The sequence below is a fragment of the Girardinichthys multiradiatus genome, chromosome 2 (genome assembly GCF_021462225.1).
Source record: "Girardinichthys multiradiatus isolate DD_20200921_A chromosome 2, DD_fGirMul_XY1, whole genome shotgun sequence".
Lineage (NCBI taxonomy): Eukaryota > Metazoa > Chordata > Actinopteri > Cyprinodontiformes > Goodeidae > Girardinichthys > Girardinichthys multiradiatus.
In genome coordinates, this window is record NC_061795.1 from 29799545 (window position 1) to 29812747 (window position 13203).

The window sequence follows — 13203 nt, forward strand, 5'->3', positions numbered from 1 at the left end:
TTAGGTTTAGGTTCTTATTTTTTTCTTGAGTTCTGTTCCCTGTGTATTCTAGTTTATTTTGTTTGTCAGTATTATTCGTTTCCCCTTGTCTAGTAGTTTCTTTGTGTCTCAGCTCCCTCTGTGTTAATTAGTCTCCCTCCCTCAGTTTCCCTGCTTCCATTCTGCCCCAGCTGCTCTACATTATCCTCTGATTTACCTGGATCCAATGTCATTCTCCACGCCTCCCTCAGTTTTTGAGGTTGTGCTTTTCATTTGTTCATCTTCCGTTACCATGCCCGTTACTACCCGTTCGCAGCCTGGTTCTCCATTGCTCCCATTACCCTGCCGGTGTTCCTGGTTCTGTTCTCCTTGTGCTCACCTGTATGCCTTTTATTCAATTATTATTCATTATGCTCATCCCACATTCCTGTCTGCACTTGGGCCCTTCTCCAAATCCACACATTATGACATTTGTATATATTTATAATTTAAATGTCTTCATTGAGAGCAAAGCGGAACTTTGGGCCAATCTAAAACAATAACCTTCTTTGATTTACACCCAATCATTTTAGCTCTGGCTGTATTTTTAGGGTTGTTGTTCTCTTCTGTGTTCTTTGGTCTGATGTTTGAGGCTGTTGGCTGGAATGCATTTTATTGGTATTTGAGTAAAGGGGCTAAATACAAATGCACATCATACTTTCAGATTTTTTTATAAAATAAAATTATGTATCTTTTTTCTTCTACAGTACAATGAACAACAACATATATATATATATGTTTTTTTCATTATAAATAACCAGGGGCAAGAAGTTGTTGAGACAGAGAGCATTAGTCATGTAAGGAAAAAAAGACAGCAAAACTGCCTCCTTCACGTAAGCGTCCCATGGAAGTCTGAACTCTCTCTGAATGTTGCGCATGCCCACTCCAAACCTTAACGCTGTGTTTAATGAACTGGGTTGAAACGTTGTGACGAAGATATACATATATAAAACGTCCATTAAAAATAATTTCAACACTGAGTATTATTCAAGACGTGCGATCACATATTTTCAGTAAATATATCTCTATCGACATATTTGAATTAGTTTTTGTTTGCTTCATTTTAAGTGTGTAGTACGATTTACAAACCTACGTGAACGCAGCACACTGAACAGTCGGAAAACTCATTCATCACGATCCTTATCAAGCTGGCCGTCGGCATCACGCGCTGAAGTAATATTGTTACTACTATTGAAATGTACTGTGATTCACTCACATGTAACACGTTATATCAGCCAGTGGATATCTCCTAACACTTTCCTGTGTGGGGACTGGGAACCAACGTGTCGTGTTATGGGAGAAACACGGAGGTCAGGCATCAATAATGTCCGTGTGAAACGACCCTACTATCGCTCCAACGGCTAATGGTTTCTTTATATTGTAGCACGGGTAAGGATATTATTGTTCACAGTGGTAGTAGGAGGTTTGTTTTGTAAAATATGTTGCTCTGCAGGGATGGTCATAAAAACATGGCCGATCAGGTAACCAAAAGCTAACGAGATTTTGACTGCAATGCAGTTAACCTAAGTGGCTTTCAGCATAGCCTTCTTTGCTAACATAATCTAGCTAACTTGTTGGCGCCGTCATGGTAATATAGGGCTACTTGGTATTCATGTTCCGACTCAGTTTAATCACTGCGTTCTTGGAATAGGTTAGAAAAGTGAACTTATTTACTTATGAGATAGAAATTTGAGCACAAATCTCTCTATACTAGACATGTTTTGTAATAACTAGGCATCAGTTTTACCACCGTTAACTTGAGGACAGCAGCATTGGTTAATAAACTTGTTAGCTGTAGGCTTGTGCCTACATTTATTGTTATTGACATACGTTCACAGGTTAAACTAGACCATGCCTGGGAAACTGAAGGCCAAAATTGTGGCAGGGCGCCACTTACCTGTTATGGACAGAGCAAGTGATCTAACGGATGCCTTTGTGGAGGTAGGAGATAATTTCACTGCAATGATTTTCTATTTTTATTCAAAGCTTTTAAATCTTAACACCATCAAAAATGTATACACTGGACACTCTCCATGAAGCTCTGTTTACATTAGAAAACATCCAGAATTAAACAAAATACAAAAACCTGAAACTGATAGTAGTTTGTTTCTTGAAAAGCGTAATCTGCATAGCTGCTGGTGATGCATGAAAATATGTATAAATTATTCAGAACAAATACAGGTCCTTCTCAAAATATTAGCATATTGTGATAAAGTTCATTATTTTCCATAATGTCATGATGAAAATTTAACATTCATATATTTTAGATTCATTGCACACTAACTGAAATATTTTAGGTATTTTATTGTCTTAATACGGATGATTGTGGCATACAGCTCATGAAAACCCAAAATTCCTATCTCACAAAATTAGCATATTTCATCCGACCAATAAAAGAAAAGTGTTTTTAATACAAAAAACGTCAACCTTCAAATAATCATGTATAGTTATGCACTCAATACTTGGTCGGGAATCCTTTTGCAGAAATGACTGCTTCAATGCGGCGTGGCATGGAGGCAATCAGCCTGTGGCACTGCTGAGGTCTTATGGAGGCCCAGGATGCTTCGATAGCGGCCTTTAGCTCATCTAGAGTGTTGGGTCTTGAGTCTCTCAACGTTCTCTTCACAATATCCCACAGATTCTCTATGGGGTTCAGGTCAGGAGAGTTGGCAGGCCAATTGAGCACAGTGATACCATGGTCAGTAAACCATTTACCAGTGGTTTTGGCACTGTGAGCAGGTGCCAGGTCGTGCTGAAAAATGAAATCTTCATCTCCATAAAGCTTTTCAGCAGATGGAAGCATGAAGTGCTCCAAAATCTCCTGATAGCTAGCTGCATTGACCCTGCCCTTGATAAAACACAGTGGACCAACACCAGCAGCTGACACGGCACCCCAGACCATCACTGACTGTGGGTACTTGACACTGGACTTCTGGCATTTTGGCATTTCCTTCTCCCCAGTCTTCCTCCAGACTCTGGCACCTTGATTTCCGAATGACGTGCAGAATTTGCTTTCATCCGAAAAAAGTACTGTGGACCACTGAGCAACAGTCCAGTGCTGCTTCTCTGTAGCCCAGGTCAGGCGCTTCTGCCGCTGTTTCTGGTTCAAAGTGGCTTGACCTGGGGAATGCGGCACCTGTAGCCCATTTCCTGCACACGCCTGTGCACGGTGGCTCTGGATGTTTCTACTCCAGACTCAGTCCACTGCTTCCGCAGGTCCCCCAAGGTCTGGAATCGGCCCTTCTCCACAATCTTCCTCAGGGTCCGGTCACCTCTTCTTGTTGTGCAGCGTTTTCTGCCACACTTTTTCCTTCCCACAGACTTCCCACTGAGGTGCCTTGATACAGCACTCTGGGAACAGCCTATTCGTTCAGAAACTTATTTCTGTGTCTTACCTTCTTGCTTGAGGGTGTCAATAGTGGCCTTCTGGACAGCAGTCAGGTCGGCAGTCTTACCCATGATTGGCGTTTTGAGTGATGAACCAGGCTGGGAGTTTTAAAGGCCTCAGGAATCTTTTGCAGGTGTTTAGAGTTAACTCGTTGATTCAAATGATTAGGTTCATAGCTCGTTTAGAGACCCTTTTAATGATATGCTAATTTTGTGAGATAGGAATTTTGGGTTTTCATGAGCTGTATGCCAAAATCATCCGTAATAAGACAATAAAAGACCTGAAATATTTCAGTTAGTGTGCAATGAATCTAAAATATATGAATGTTAAATTTTCATCATGACATTATGGAAAATAATGAACTTTATCACAATATGCTAATATTTTGAGAAGGACCTGTATTTTGTTTAAAGATAGTTACAGATCACACACATTCACACACTGTGGCTTTTTAGGTGTGTTAATAAGGTGCGATTCACTTAGTCTTTCAATATCAAACAGCAAAACACCTAAATTACAAAAAGTATGTTCAGATTTTGGTTACTTGGACATCAATGATTAGGATAAAAGATGGCAACGTTTTAAGATTTATTCATATTTGTTTCTTTGGATATTTTGGTTTTTGTATGTGGTATGTTATACGTAATTCCCTTTTATCTGATCTATTGTATATGTACAATATGTTGCAGATGATATATCTACTTTTCCTAATCACTTCATGGCATTATTTTCAATAAATGATGAAATTAGGTTTTGCCCATCAACGTCTGTAGCTCTAGTTGCAAATGTACAATTTTGTTGGCATTAAAGCGTGCTTGTAAAATCAATATAGGGATTAAATAAAAGAAATCCTGGTTAGGTGTTATTAAGTTGTGTTTTGATTAATCACCATCAGGATGACTGCATTGAACTTCATTACTTCGGCTCTTTAACATATCAGTGGAGCAATGCAAGAACAACTCCAAAAATAGATCCCTGGAGCTATTTGCGTATTAGGTTTTTCTCCTGACATGATTAAAACATCACGGCTTTCTTTAGTTATTTTTCTAACAGCAACTTTAAAAACTACAGCAACGGCAGTTAAAAAAACAACAACTATTTGCTAAAAATACAACTTATTTTATGCACCACCTTCAGTAATAATATTGTAAAAAATATTTGCTTTTATAATATCCCATTTCATTTTAAAATAAAAGAATTTCAGCCATATAACAGAATATTTTGGGAATTATTATAAATAATAATTTTAGTGTAGTTTAAAAAAAAAAGTTTGTTTTCTTTAATGTGTTGCAGAGCTGCTGAGATGTCAGGACATCTATGCAGCACGTTTTGAGAGAAATTAAAAGGGAGTTCTTCTTTTCCACTGAAACCACATGCTTGGTCAGGATAAAGAAAAGCTGCGAAGCCAATGGCTTGATGCAGTTGGCTGCCTCTAGACGGATAACCTTTTACCAATGGGCACTCTGAACTCAGTTGTCTGCAGCTTTGATTTAGAATGTGTTTTTTTGGACCTGAATCTGACTATATGATGTGATGATATACTGTCCTTCCGGATATGAATGGGACCCATTCGTTTTGTAAAGTACCTTGGGATAACAGTTGTTTTGACTTTATAATTTAACTGCATATTAATATCGTTGCACTCTTTACTGTGTGAGTTTTGAACAACATTCTGCGCTAACTGGACAAAAGATTTCACGTTGGAATGAGTTAACTAAAATGTTAAAAGATTTCTTTAATTTCCCAGGTCAAGTTTGGAAACACAACCTTCAAAACAGATGTTTGTCCCAAGTCCCTTAATCCACAGTGGAACTCAGAATGGTTCAAGTTTGAGGTAAAATGGATTTGCATTTAAGGGGGACTTTGTGGTATAATTAATGCACATCACTGCTTCAGCATGGCTTATGTAAACCTAAATAGTCCATATTTATTTTAACCTTTGTCCTTTTCCCTCTGTTACTGTGTAGGTTGATGATGAGGACTTGCAGGATGAACCCTTGCAGATCACTGTGTTGGACCATGATACATACAGCGCTAATGATGCCATAGGGAAAGTTTACATTGACATTGATCCTCTGCTATGTACTGAGGCTGCCTCTGTCATTTCTGGCTGGTTTCCCATCTATGACACCATCCATGGTATAAGACTCAACTTGAGTGATGAACAGATACAAAACTATAATATGTGCTGCCTTTTGTTACAGTGTCCATGTTATTTTTCTCTAGGCATCAGAGGAGAGATCAACGTCCTTGTAAAAGTGGAGCTTTTCAACGACTTGAACCGTTTCAGGCAGTCGTCTTGTGGGGTCAAGTTTTTCTGTAGTATGTCCTTTAATTCACAATACATCAAAAGATGTCATTTCTTTCTATCAATGAAACTTCAACTTACGAGTGCTGTCAGTGTTAGAAATGTGCAAATATGGAGTTGTGGCTGAGGTAAAGCTTTGAATTGAAACTTAATTTCACTTGGCGGGCTGTTTGTCTGAATTTTACTCGCAGCCACATCTATTCCTCGGGGCAACCGGGCAGCCATGGTCCACGGGTTTGTAGAGGAACTGGTGGTGAATGAGGACCCAGAATACCAGTGGATAGACCGCATTAGAACTCCTCGGGCTTCCAACGAAGCACGTCAGAGACTCATCTCTCTTATGTCTGGTATGAAGGCCTAATACTAATCCTCTGATTTGGAACTTGTTTCACTTGTGACTTGTTAACATGACTGTGCGTTTCTCCTTATTCAGGAGAGCTGCAGAGGAAAATAGGGCTAAAAGTTCTGGAGATGGGTGGGAATGCAGTGATTGGCTACCTGCAGTGCTTTGACTTGGAGGGAGAGTCTGGTCTGGTGGTCCGGGCCATAGGTACCGCCTGCACTCTGGAAAAAATCAGCTCCGGCAGCCTCGTGAACACGCACCCTAACACAGCGCCTGCTTCCAATGCCTGCAATTCCCCGTCTAAAGATGGAAAGGAGTGAGTATAGACTGAGAACACAGGCATGGACCTTTCCTCCGTCGATGTGCAGATCTTACTGCAGATCATGGTTGTGAGAATGAGGAAGAGCTGTGTGTGCATGAGAGGGAGACAGTGTGGACAAAATGTACTGTATGCTATCTTTTACCGTCCCTTTTTTTGTTTACAGCCCTGTGTGTGTCTCAGTGTTAAGAATTTGTCTGTCTCTTTTATGTGTGTTGTGTCTTTTTTGTATTGCATCATGGAAATAATGGCACAGAACATAACCTGAGACACACACATTCAGTACACATAAAGCCATCCTCAGCCCCTCTCCTCGCCTTGTTCTCTCCTTTTAAGCTGCACTTGCTTGGCCTTCTGCTCTGCTTCTGCATGTTTCAGTGCTCAACGCTGCGATGAGTATTTAGCACCTTTGTTTGGCTCTGCTTTTAATGCTGTTCTGTCTCTTTGTTGGCTTCTGCTTATCATTTATTGTTTTGGAGCAGATGACCCAAGTTTCATGTGTCTAAAATAAGAGATGCCCCAATCAGCTTGATAGAGTTTGGAATCAGCCATTTTTCTTTGATCAGCCCCGATTGGTAGTCTGAAAAATCAACTAAAATGCATCTAAATTGATTTTGATGCCCTTTTTTTTTTTTAGTGCATAATTAAAATGAGCTGAAGGTCAGGGACAATGAGGCAAATTTTGTACTTCCATCAAAATCCGAATTGGTCAGATCATGGATAAAAATGGAAATGTTTGTCCGCCAGGAAAATCCTGATTGGTGCATCTCTACTTAAAATGGTTTCATCAGGATACGCCAGCCTTGAGCAACATGAAAATGACACATCCAAAGGGAAAAACAAGCTCTTCAAAAGGCTGATGTAAGATGGTCCAAGGCTCAGGTCGTATCTAAGTGTTGGAAACCTGAAAACATTTGATGGCTTATATGCTTTTTTATTTTTAGACGGAACAATTAAATAAACACATCTTAAACGTATTACAGTTTTAAGGGGATATATTATAGTTTTCTTCTATCCTTATAGTAATGTTAATTTTTATGTTCAAAGTTAAATAATCCATTAAAAAAATAAAAAGAAAGAAAACAAGAACAAGGCAGCTGATTACGCAGCCGAAAGTTGCCAAACAGTGTTTATTATGTACAGAACACTAAACTTGTTTGCTTCTAGCAATGTATAACATACTGGTCACCGGAAACACAAGTAGTGATCGCAAATTATTCACTCACTCGTGAGCTCAAATGGAGATTTATCTGGTGATTTGTAAAGTAAGGAGCAGGACATTGAGTCTGCCTACAATTCACCTTAGTTGTGAATGACGGCTTTTTACGAACATTGTAATTAAAAAAAGCAGAAATAGTGGCAACCTTCCAGTAGACACTGTAATTTCTGCTCCGGTTCTGCACACAGGCGTCAGCTCTCCATTTTCTCCTAACTGATACCATATATAACAACATTATATTAAACAGACATTTACTAGTTGTGTAAAAACTTATCAACAGTGAATGGGAGCCGATGAAAGTCTCACTTTTTACACATAATCAGACTGTGTTTTATATGTGATGACCAAACTAAATTACAGTAATGTAGCGGTCAAAATATTATTTTAGGGACACCATATTGTGGTTTGGTTATAGTGGATAAACATGTATCAGGAACATTGGTCAAGAATTTAATTGTTTTATCAAAATCAAACAAATAGACAGGACACCTAAAATAAAATGCAGCACATTTTCTTACCTTAGTAACTTTATGCTCACAAACGACACCCATGTTTGCCTTAATGGTCTACTTGTTTACTCACTGCCTATTTGTTGTCACTGTGGCATAAACTGTGTTTATGTTTCTGCCCCTAAATTCAAGTTTCCAGTTATCGCATAACTGGGATCAAAAGCCTTTACAATGTAGTCTGTTTTTGATTGGTCAGTCAGTCATTTTCTACCGCTATTCCATAGACTGGACTGTGGCAGTACACCATCAGAAGCCAGAGGTGATCACAATACCTTACAGTGAATAATTTGGTTTTTACAGTGAGTTTTCAACTACCCCTGCAGCTTTGGTACAGTGACTTGGTGTACAGCTGTTTAAACTCTACACTACTGCAGATGTTAGATCTGGGATTAATGCTAATTAATTAATGCTAGATGCATAGTTCAAAAGTGAGTGCACACATGCAGTTCTTGCACAATACAATTAAATAGGTAATACATTTAAATCAAATGGTTATAGTCAGTCAGTCAGTCATTTTCTACCGCTTATTCCATAGTGGGTCGCGGGGGAGCTGGTGCCTATCTCCAGCAGTCTATGGGCGAGAGGCGGGGTACACCCTGGACAGATCGCCAGTCCATCGCAGGGTAACACACAAACAACCATGCACACACTCATTCATACACCTAAGGTCAATTTAGAGTGACCAATTAACCTAACAGGCATGTCTTTGGACTGTGGGAGGAAGCCGGAGTACCCGGTGAGAACCCACGCATGCACAGGGAGAACATGCAAACTCCATGCAGAAAGACCCCAGGCCGGGAATCGAACCCAGGATCTTCTTGCTGCAAGGCAACAGTGCTACCAACTGCGCCACTGTGCAGTTTTTGATTGGTGTGGAGAAATATTCCCCTATTTATTTTCATGAATATCACAAACCTTTCCTGCATAGGAAAGTACGAGCGCCGACTCCCTCATTTTCTGTGTTGGCACTAAGCAGCTACACATCAATTCGACATATTCCCTTTAAGGTCTTTTTTTTTTTTTTGGCATGAAACCTATAAATAGTTGTGCTTTTCTGTTTTAGGGAGGTGCTGCTTCTGCTTCTACTTTCAAAACCAATAAAGAGGCTGGATCTAAAATGTGATGAAATTTGCTCTTTACCCGACTTAATATCAGTATTGGATTAATGTGGATAGTAAAAAAAATGTCTTATAAGAGTTTGTTTTGGCCATTTTATGTTGTTTGCATTCATGGTCTGTAAAGATGACTGCAGTGCATGAGTTTCCTGTTGCTTTTACATGACTTTAAGTCAGAAAACTGGGCACACAGTGTCTGTGTGAGTGAGGTAAGCTGGTTTCTTGCTTTTCATTTCTTTTTGGCCTACGTTTTTACGTAGCTGCAATGTTGTGTTGGTTCTTGTGTGCTTTTTAAAAAAAATTCCTCTCTACCTACATTTGGATTGGGACATTTCTCACCTATGTCCAAATCGGTCTTGCGTCTTTCTTTCTTTCTCCCTTTCTCTTTGTGTGTTGGTCGGCCCAGGTCTCCCCTTGCCCATGGATGTCGCTCCACCCACAACAGCCCAGTGCATTCAGCCTGCAGCTCCCAGAGACTGTCCCAGAACTTCTCTGTTTCTGTTCCCACTCTCATCTTCACTGGTACGCAGAGGCAGCGAAGGAAAGCAGTTCGCTGGAACAAGACAAACTTTAAATAAAAAATGTGTTTACTGAATGTTAAGAAAAAGGGGAGTTTATATTTGGAGTGAGAGTAGTTTACAAGGCAGATCAGTGCCAGAAAAGGCAGGAAAATAGTCTTCATTTGATAAAATGCTAAATGGTGATACTAGTGTCTTTTTTTTTTCAATTGTTCATCATGAGCAGCAGCATCTTATTGATTTTCGGAGGAAAGGCATACTGTGTCCCTACATTCCCCTGACCTTTGCTCCACTCTAATGGGACACATGCTTCAGCTTGTCATCCTGTAGATTTTTGACCCTTTTTTTATGTTTTGCCACCTTGCTTTTATTGTTGTGTGTCTGCGTGCCTTTCTCTGTGAGTTCTCCTTTTGTTTTCTATGCTTGCTTTTTAGTTTTCCCAGCCATCCATAGCACATCGAAAACGCACCTCACCCAAAGCAAACATGTCACACATTTGAAACCTTCCCCACTTAGGAGGAACATTGCACATATGATCACACACGGAGGAACACTCCGAGGGTGAGGCGGTGACTGACGAGTGTTCGTGTGTGTCATGTTCTCCTGGCAGGCCGGTTTTTGGTGAGGATCTGACCTCGTCCTCCGGCCCGCCTACCCCTTTCCGAGCCCTCCCCACCTCCTCCTCCTCTCCTCCCCCTTTCTCTCCCAGCAAGCCATGCAGCCGTCAGTCCTCATCATCAGACACTGACCTCAGTTTGACGCCCAAGACGGGTAAGAACACTCTGCCCATACCCCTCCTTCATTCTCATCACTCTGTACTCCTAACACCAACTTCTGGTGTTGCTATGGTAATGGTTTTTGTTTATTTTGTTTATTCGTATTTATTTCCACATTTTTTATACTTGATTTTTGTTATTAACACTTTTGTTGTGATTTGTGTTTGTGAATATTTGGCCATACCCTGCTACCCACCCATCCTCAGTGGCCTGGTGTATCTTTTTGTTTTGCTCTAAGGAAAATGTATTTGCTGTTTTAAGATGCACCAGATCTCTGTTTTTAGCTTTTCCCCACTTATTGTATGGTGTTAGAAGCACTGTGTCTCACGAGAGGGCTGTTTTCTCATCAGCAACCATTAAACATGGGCCTGATTCCAGTTTTCAAGGTTTAATACGTTCAGAATCTCAAAAGCAATTGTATTTTGTGTTGCACCAGTCCAGGAGTTTCCACTTCTTTTATAAAACACCAGAGAATGGTGCATGTTTTCGTATTTCTACGTGGGGTGGGCCAGGTTTAGACCTGCTTGAGGGGAGACGCATTAGGGTAGTGGGCAGTCTTCAGACAACTACAGATACATTAGTTGATAAAAGCTTTCCTCAGTGCTTATTGAGCGTCTGGACTTAGCACTGTCGGGACACGGTCCGATTTCGCAGCGCAGATGCTAGTGCCAGGCAGGAGCGGGGTCACAGTAGTACTCCCCGTCCCCCGCCTGTTGCTAGGAGCTGTCAATCAGCTTTGTGTCACTGGGAGAGGAATTCCCATAAATCTGTCATATTATTTAAAAATAAAAAATGGGGTTGATGAAGACTATTTAGTTGCAAAAACCACAGACAGTTATGGCTTGGCTACCATCACTTTCTCTAGGCTAATTATGTTTGAAAAGACCAGTTGGGATGTCTGCTGGTAAAATAAACAGCCCAGCACAAGCTCACAGCTGAAGCCTGTAACACTAGCACAGTAGTCTAAGCATTTAGCCGGTTTACTTTAGAATACTTCTAACTAGTGGTAATCTAGTTATTATTCAAAATTCTGTCCATTAACGGTTACAAATCATGTTATGACACCCTTCTGGCTCCCTGATTCTTTAGCATGCACCGGCTTTTCCCTCCAAGACTTGATTAGAGTTTAGACCCTGGTCTTTAAAAAAACCCATAGCTTTAAAATCTGAGTTATAAAAACATGAAATGGGTAAATCTGATTTTAAACAAAGTTAAACACATTCACTCGCTTTTTTACTTGTTCCATTTTACTGTCAAAACAAGAAATAACCATGATGTTCTAAATATGATTATAAAGCTATAAGAATGATATCATAACAGTGTAATATATACATTAGCAGCAGTATGAATAATGGTCACAATTTCGTTTTCGGATAAAACTAAATCTTTTCTTTTTGATGATGCCACATTACCCAGGTATTTCTGATAAAGGTAATCATACTATCATAGGTTATACCAGCTCAGACGCTGCTACAATTTCAGTTAATGAAATGATTAAACGATGTACAGCATTTAGTCTGAAGAACCCTCTCACCACAGCTGCCTCCAGACCCTTCAGGAGTGGGCCAGCAGTCCTTCAACCTTCTCTCCTCCTCTTTTCTCCATTTTTTTCATTATTATTTGTTTTTTTTAATTCATACTTCTTCTTTCTCCTCTGAAACCTCTTCCTTTTTGTTGCTCCTTTTCCCTGTTGTCCTCAGTTAGTATTCACTTCGGCCCAGATATATTTGGACACCCTAAAATAATAAGTTTTATATACACGTTTTTACTCTGCTGTGCAAAAGTGTCACCCTTCACTTCTGTATGCTGAGTAAAATTGAAGGTGCTGTTGAGTTATAGATTTATTAGCGTTTAAATATCTCTTCTTGCACATTTTGTGACCCAGTAGTTAATCCTTTTTGTGAAAGATTCAGACAGACCAAGAAAGTGTATACACATTAAATTAAGGAAAAAAAAGGATATATACCCTCTTGTCTATGGTTTTATGCATGAATACGTAATGGTTGTATTGATCAGCTCAGTAAAATGTTCCTTTGGCTGCAAATCAGGGCTAACTCATCCCCTCTCCACCACTAAGCCTAACAGTTTGTACAGTATGTGCCACTCCCTTTTAACACGAAGAAACCTCCAGCAGAACCAGGCTCAGTGTGAGCGGCCATCTGCCACAACCGACTGGGGGTTTGAGAGAACAGAGCAGAGACACACAAAGAATAAAGAAGCACTGATCCAGGAGTACTTTCTATGGGAAGGAAAAGTAAATGTTAATGGATGTAGCTCCTTTAGTCGTTTCACCTAGAAAGAAAGAACAGATAAACTCTGAGCCAGTTTTCAAGGTTAGAGTCTGAAAGAGAGCACTTATAATTAGTTACAGTAAAGCTCAGTCAATTTCCATGTCTAGGAGAGAGAAAGGGTTAAACACTAAAAGACAGGGCCATGTGGATCATCGGTAGAGGGTGAGCATTAAGTTGTTGCCAGCAGAAGCTTGGACGATTTCCTCTCCAGAAAGGTGTCACTGGTAGACACAGAGTCAGGCCAGGTGTAGCTTCTTTTCCCACTTAGATCTTAGTCCTTTATCTAAAACTACATCATTTAAATAGTTCAGTATCCTCTGCTGTTCATTTATATTAGTTATAAATAGTCCTAAATTAAAGCAGTATACTGAACGTTAAGGTCTGTAATCATTGTCCCCT

At 40.0% G+C, this 13203-nt stretch overlaps 1 protein-coding gene across 22 annotated transcripts in view; it reads left to right on the forward strand.

Annotated features, from left to right (window-relative positions):
* Positions 1-1117: 1117 nt before the first annotated feature.
* The window catches only part of c2cd5 (C2 calcium dependent domain containing 5), a 41871-nt gene continuing 29785 nt past the window's right edge, over positions 1118-13203 (forward strand). For 10 of the 22 annotated variants that reach the window (XM_047385634.1, XM_047385642.1, XM_047385647.1 and 7 more), the window contains exons 1-8: positions 1118-1407; positions 1857-1959; positions 5154-5240; positions 5374-5545; positions 5633-5728; positions 5906-6061; positions 6148-6373; positions 10348-10508. In XM_047385634.1, the coding sequence (XP_047241590.1) occupies positions 1870-1959; positions 5154-5240; positions 5374-5545; positions 5633-5728; positions 5906-6061; positions 6148-6373; positions 10348-10508 (988 nt within the window). In that variant the 5' untranslated portion in view covers positions 1118-1407; positions 1857-1869. Of the gene's footprint in view, positions 1408-1856; positions 1960-5153; positions 5241-5373; positions 5546-5632; positions 5729-5905; positions 6062-6147; positions 6374-9625; positions 9742-10347; positions 10509-13203 lie in introns of those variants that run through there. The other 12 variants (XM_047385762.1, XM_047385799.1, XM_047385778.1 and 9 more) reach the window with 5 other exon arrangements.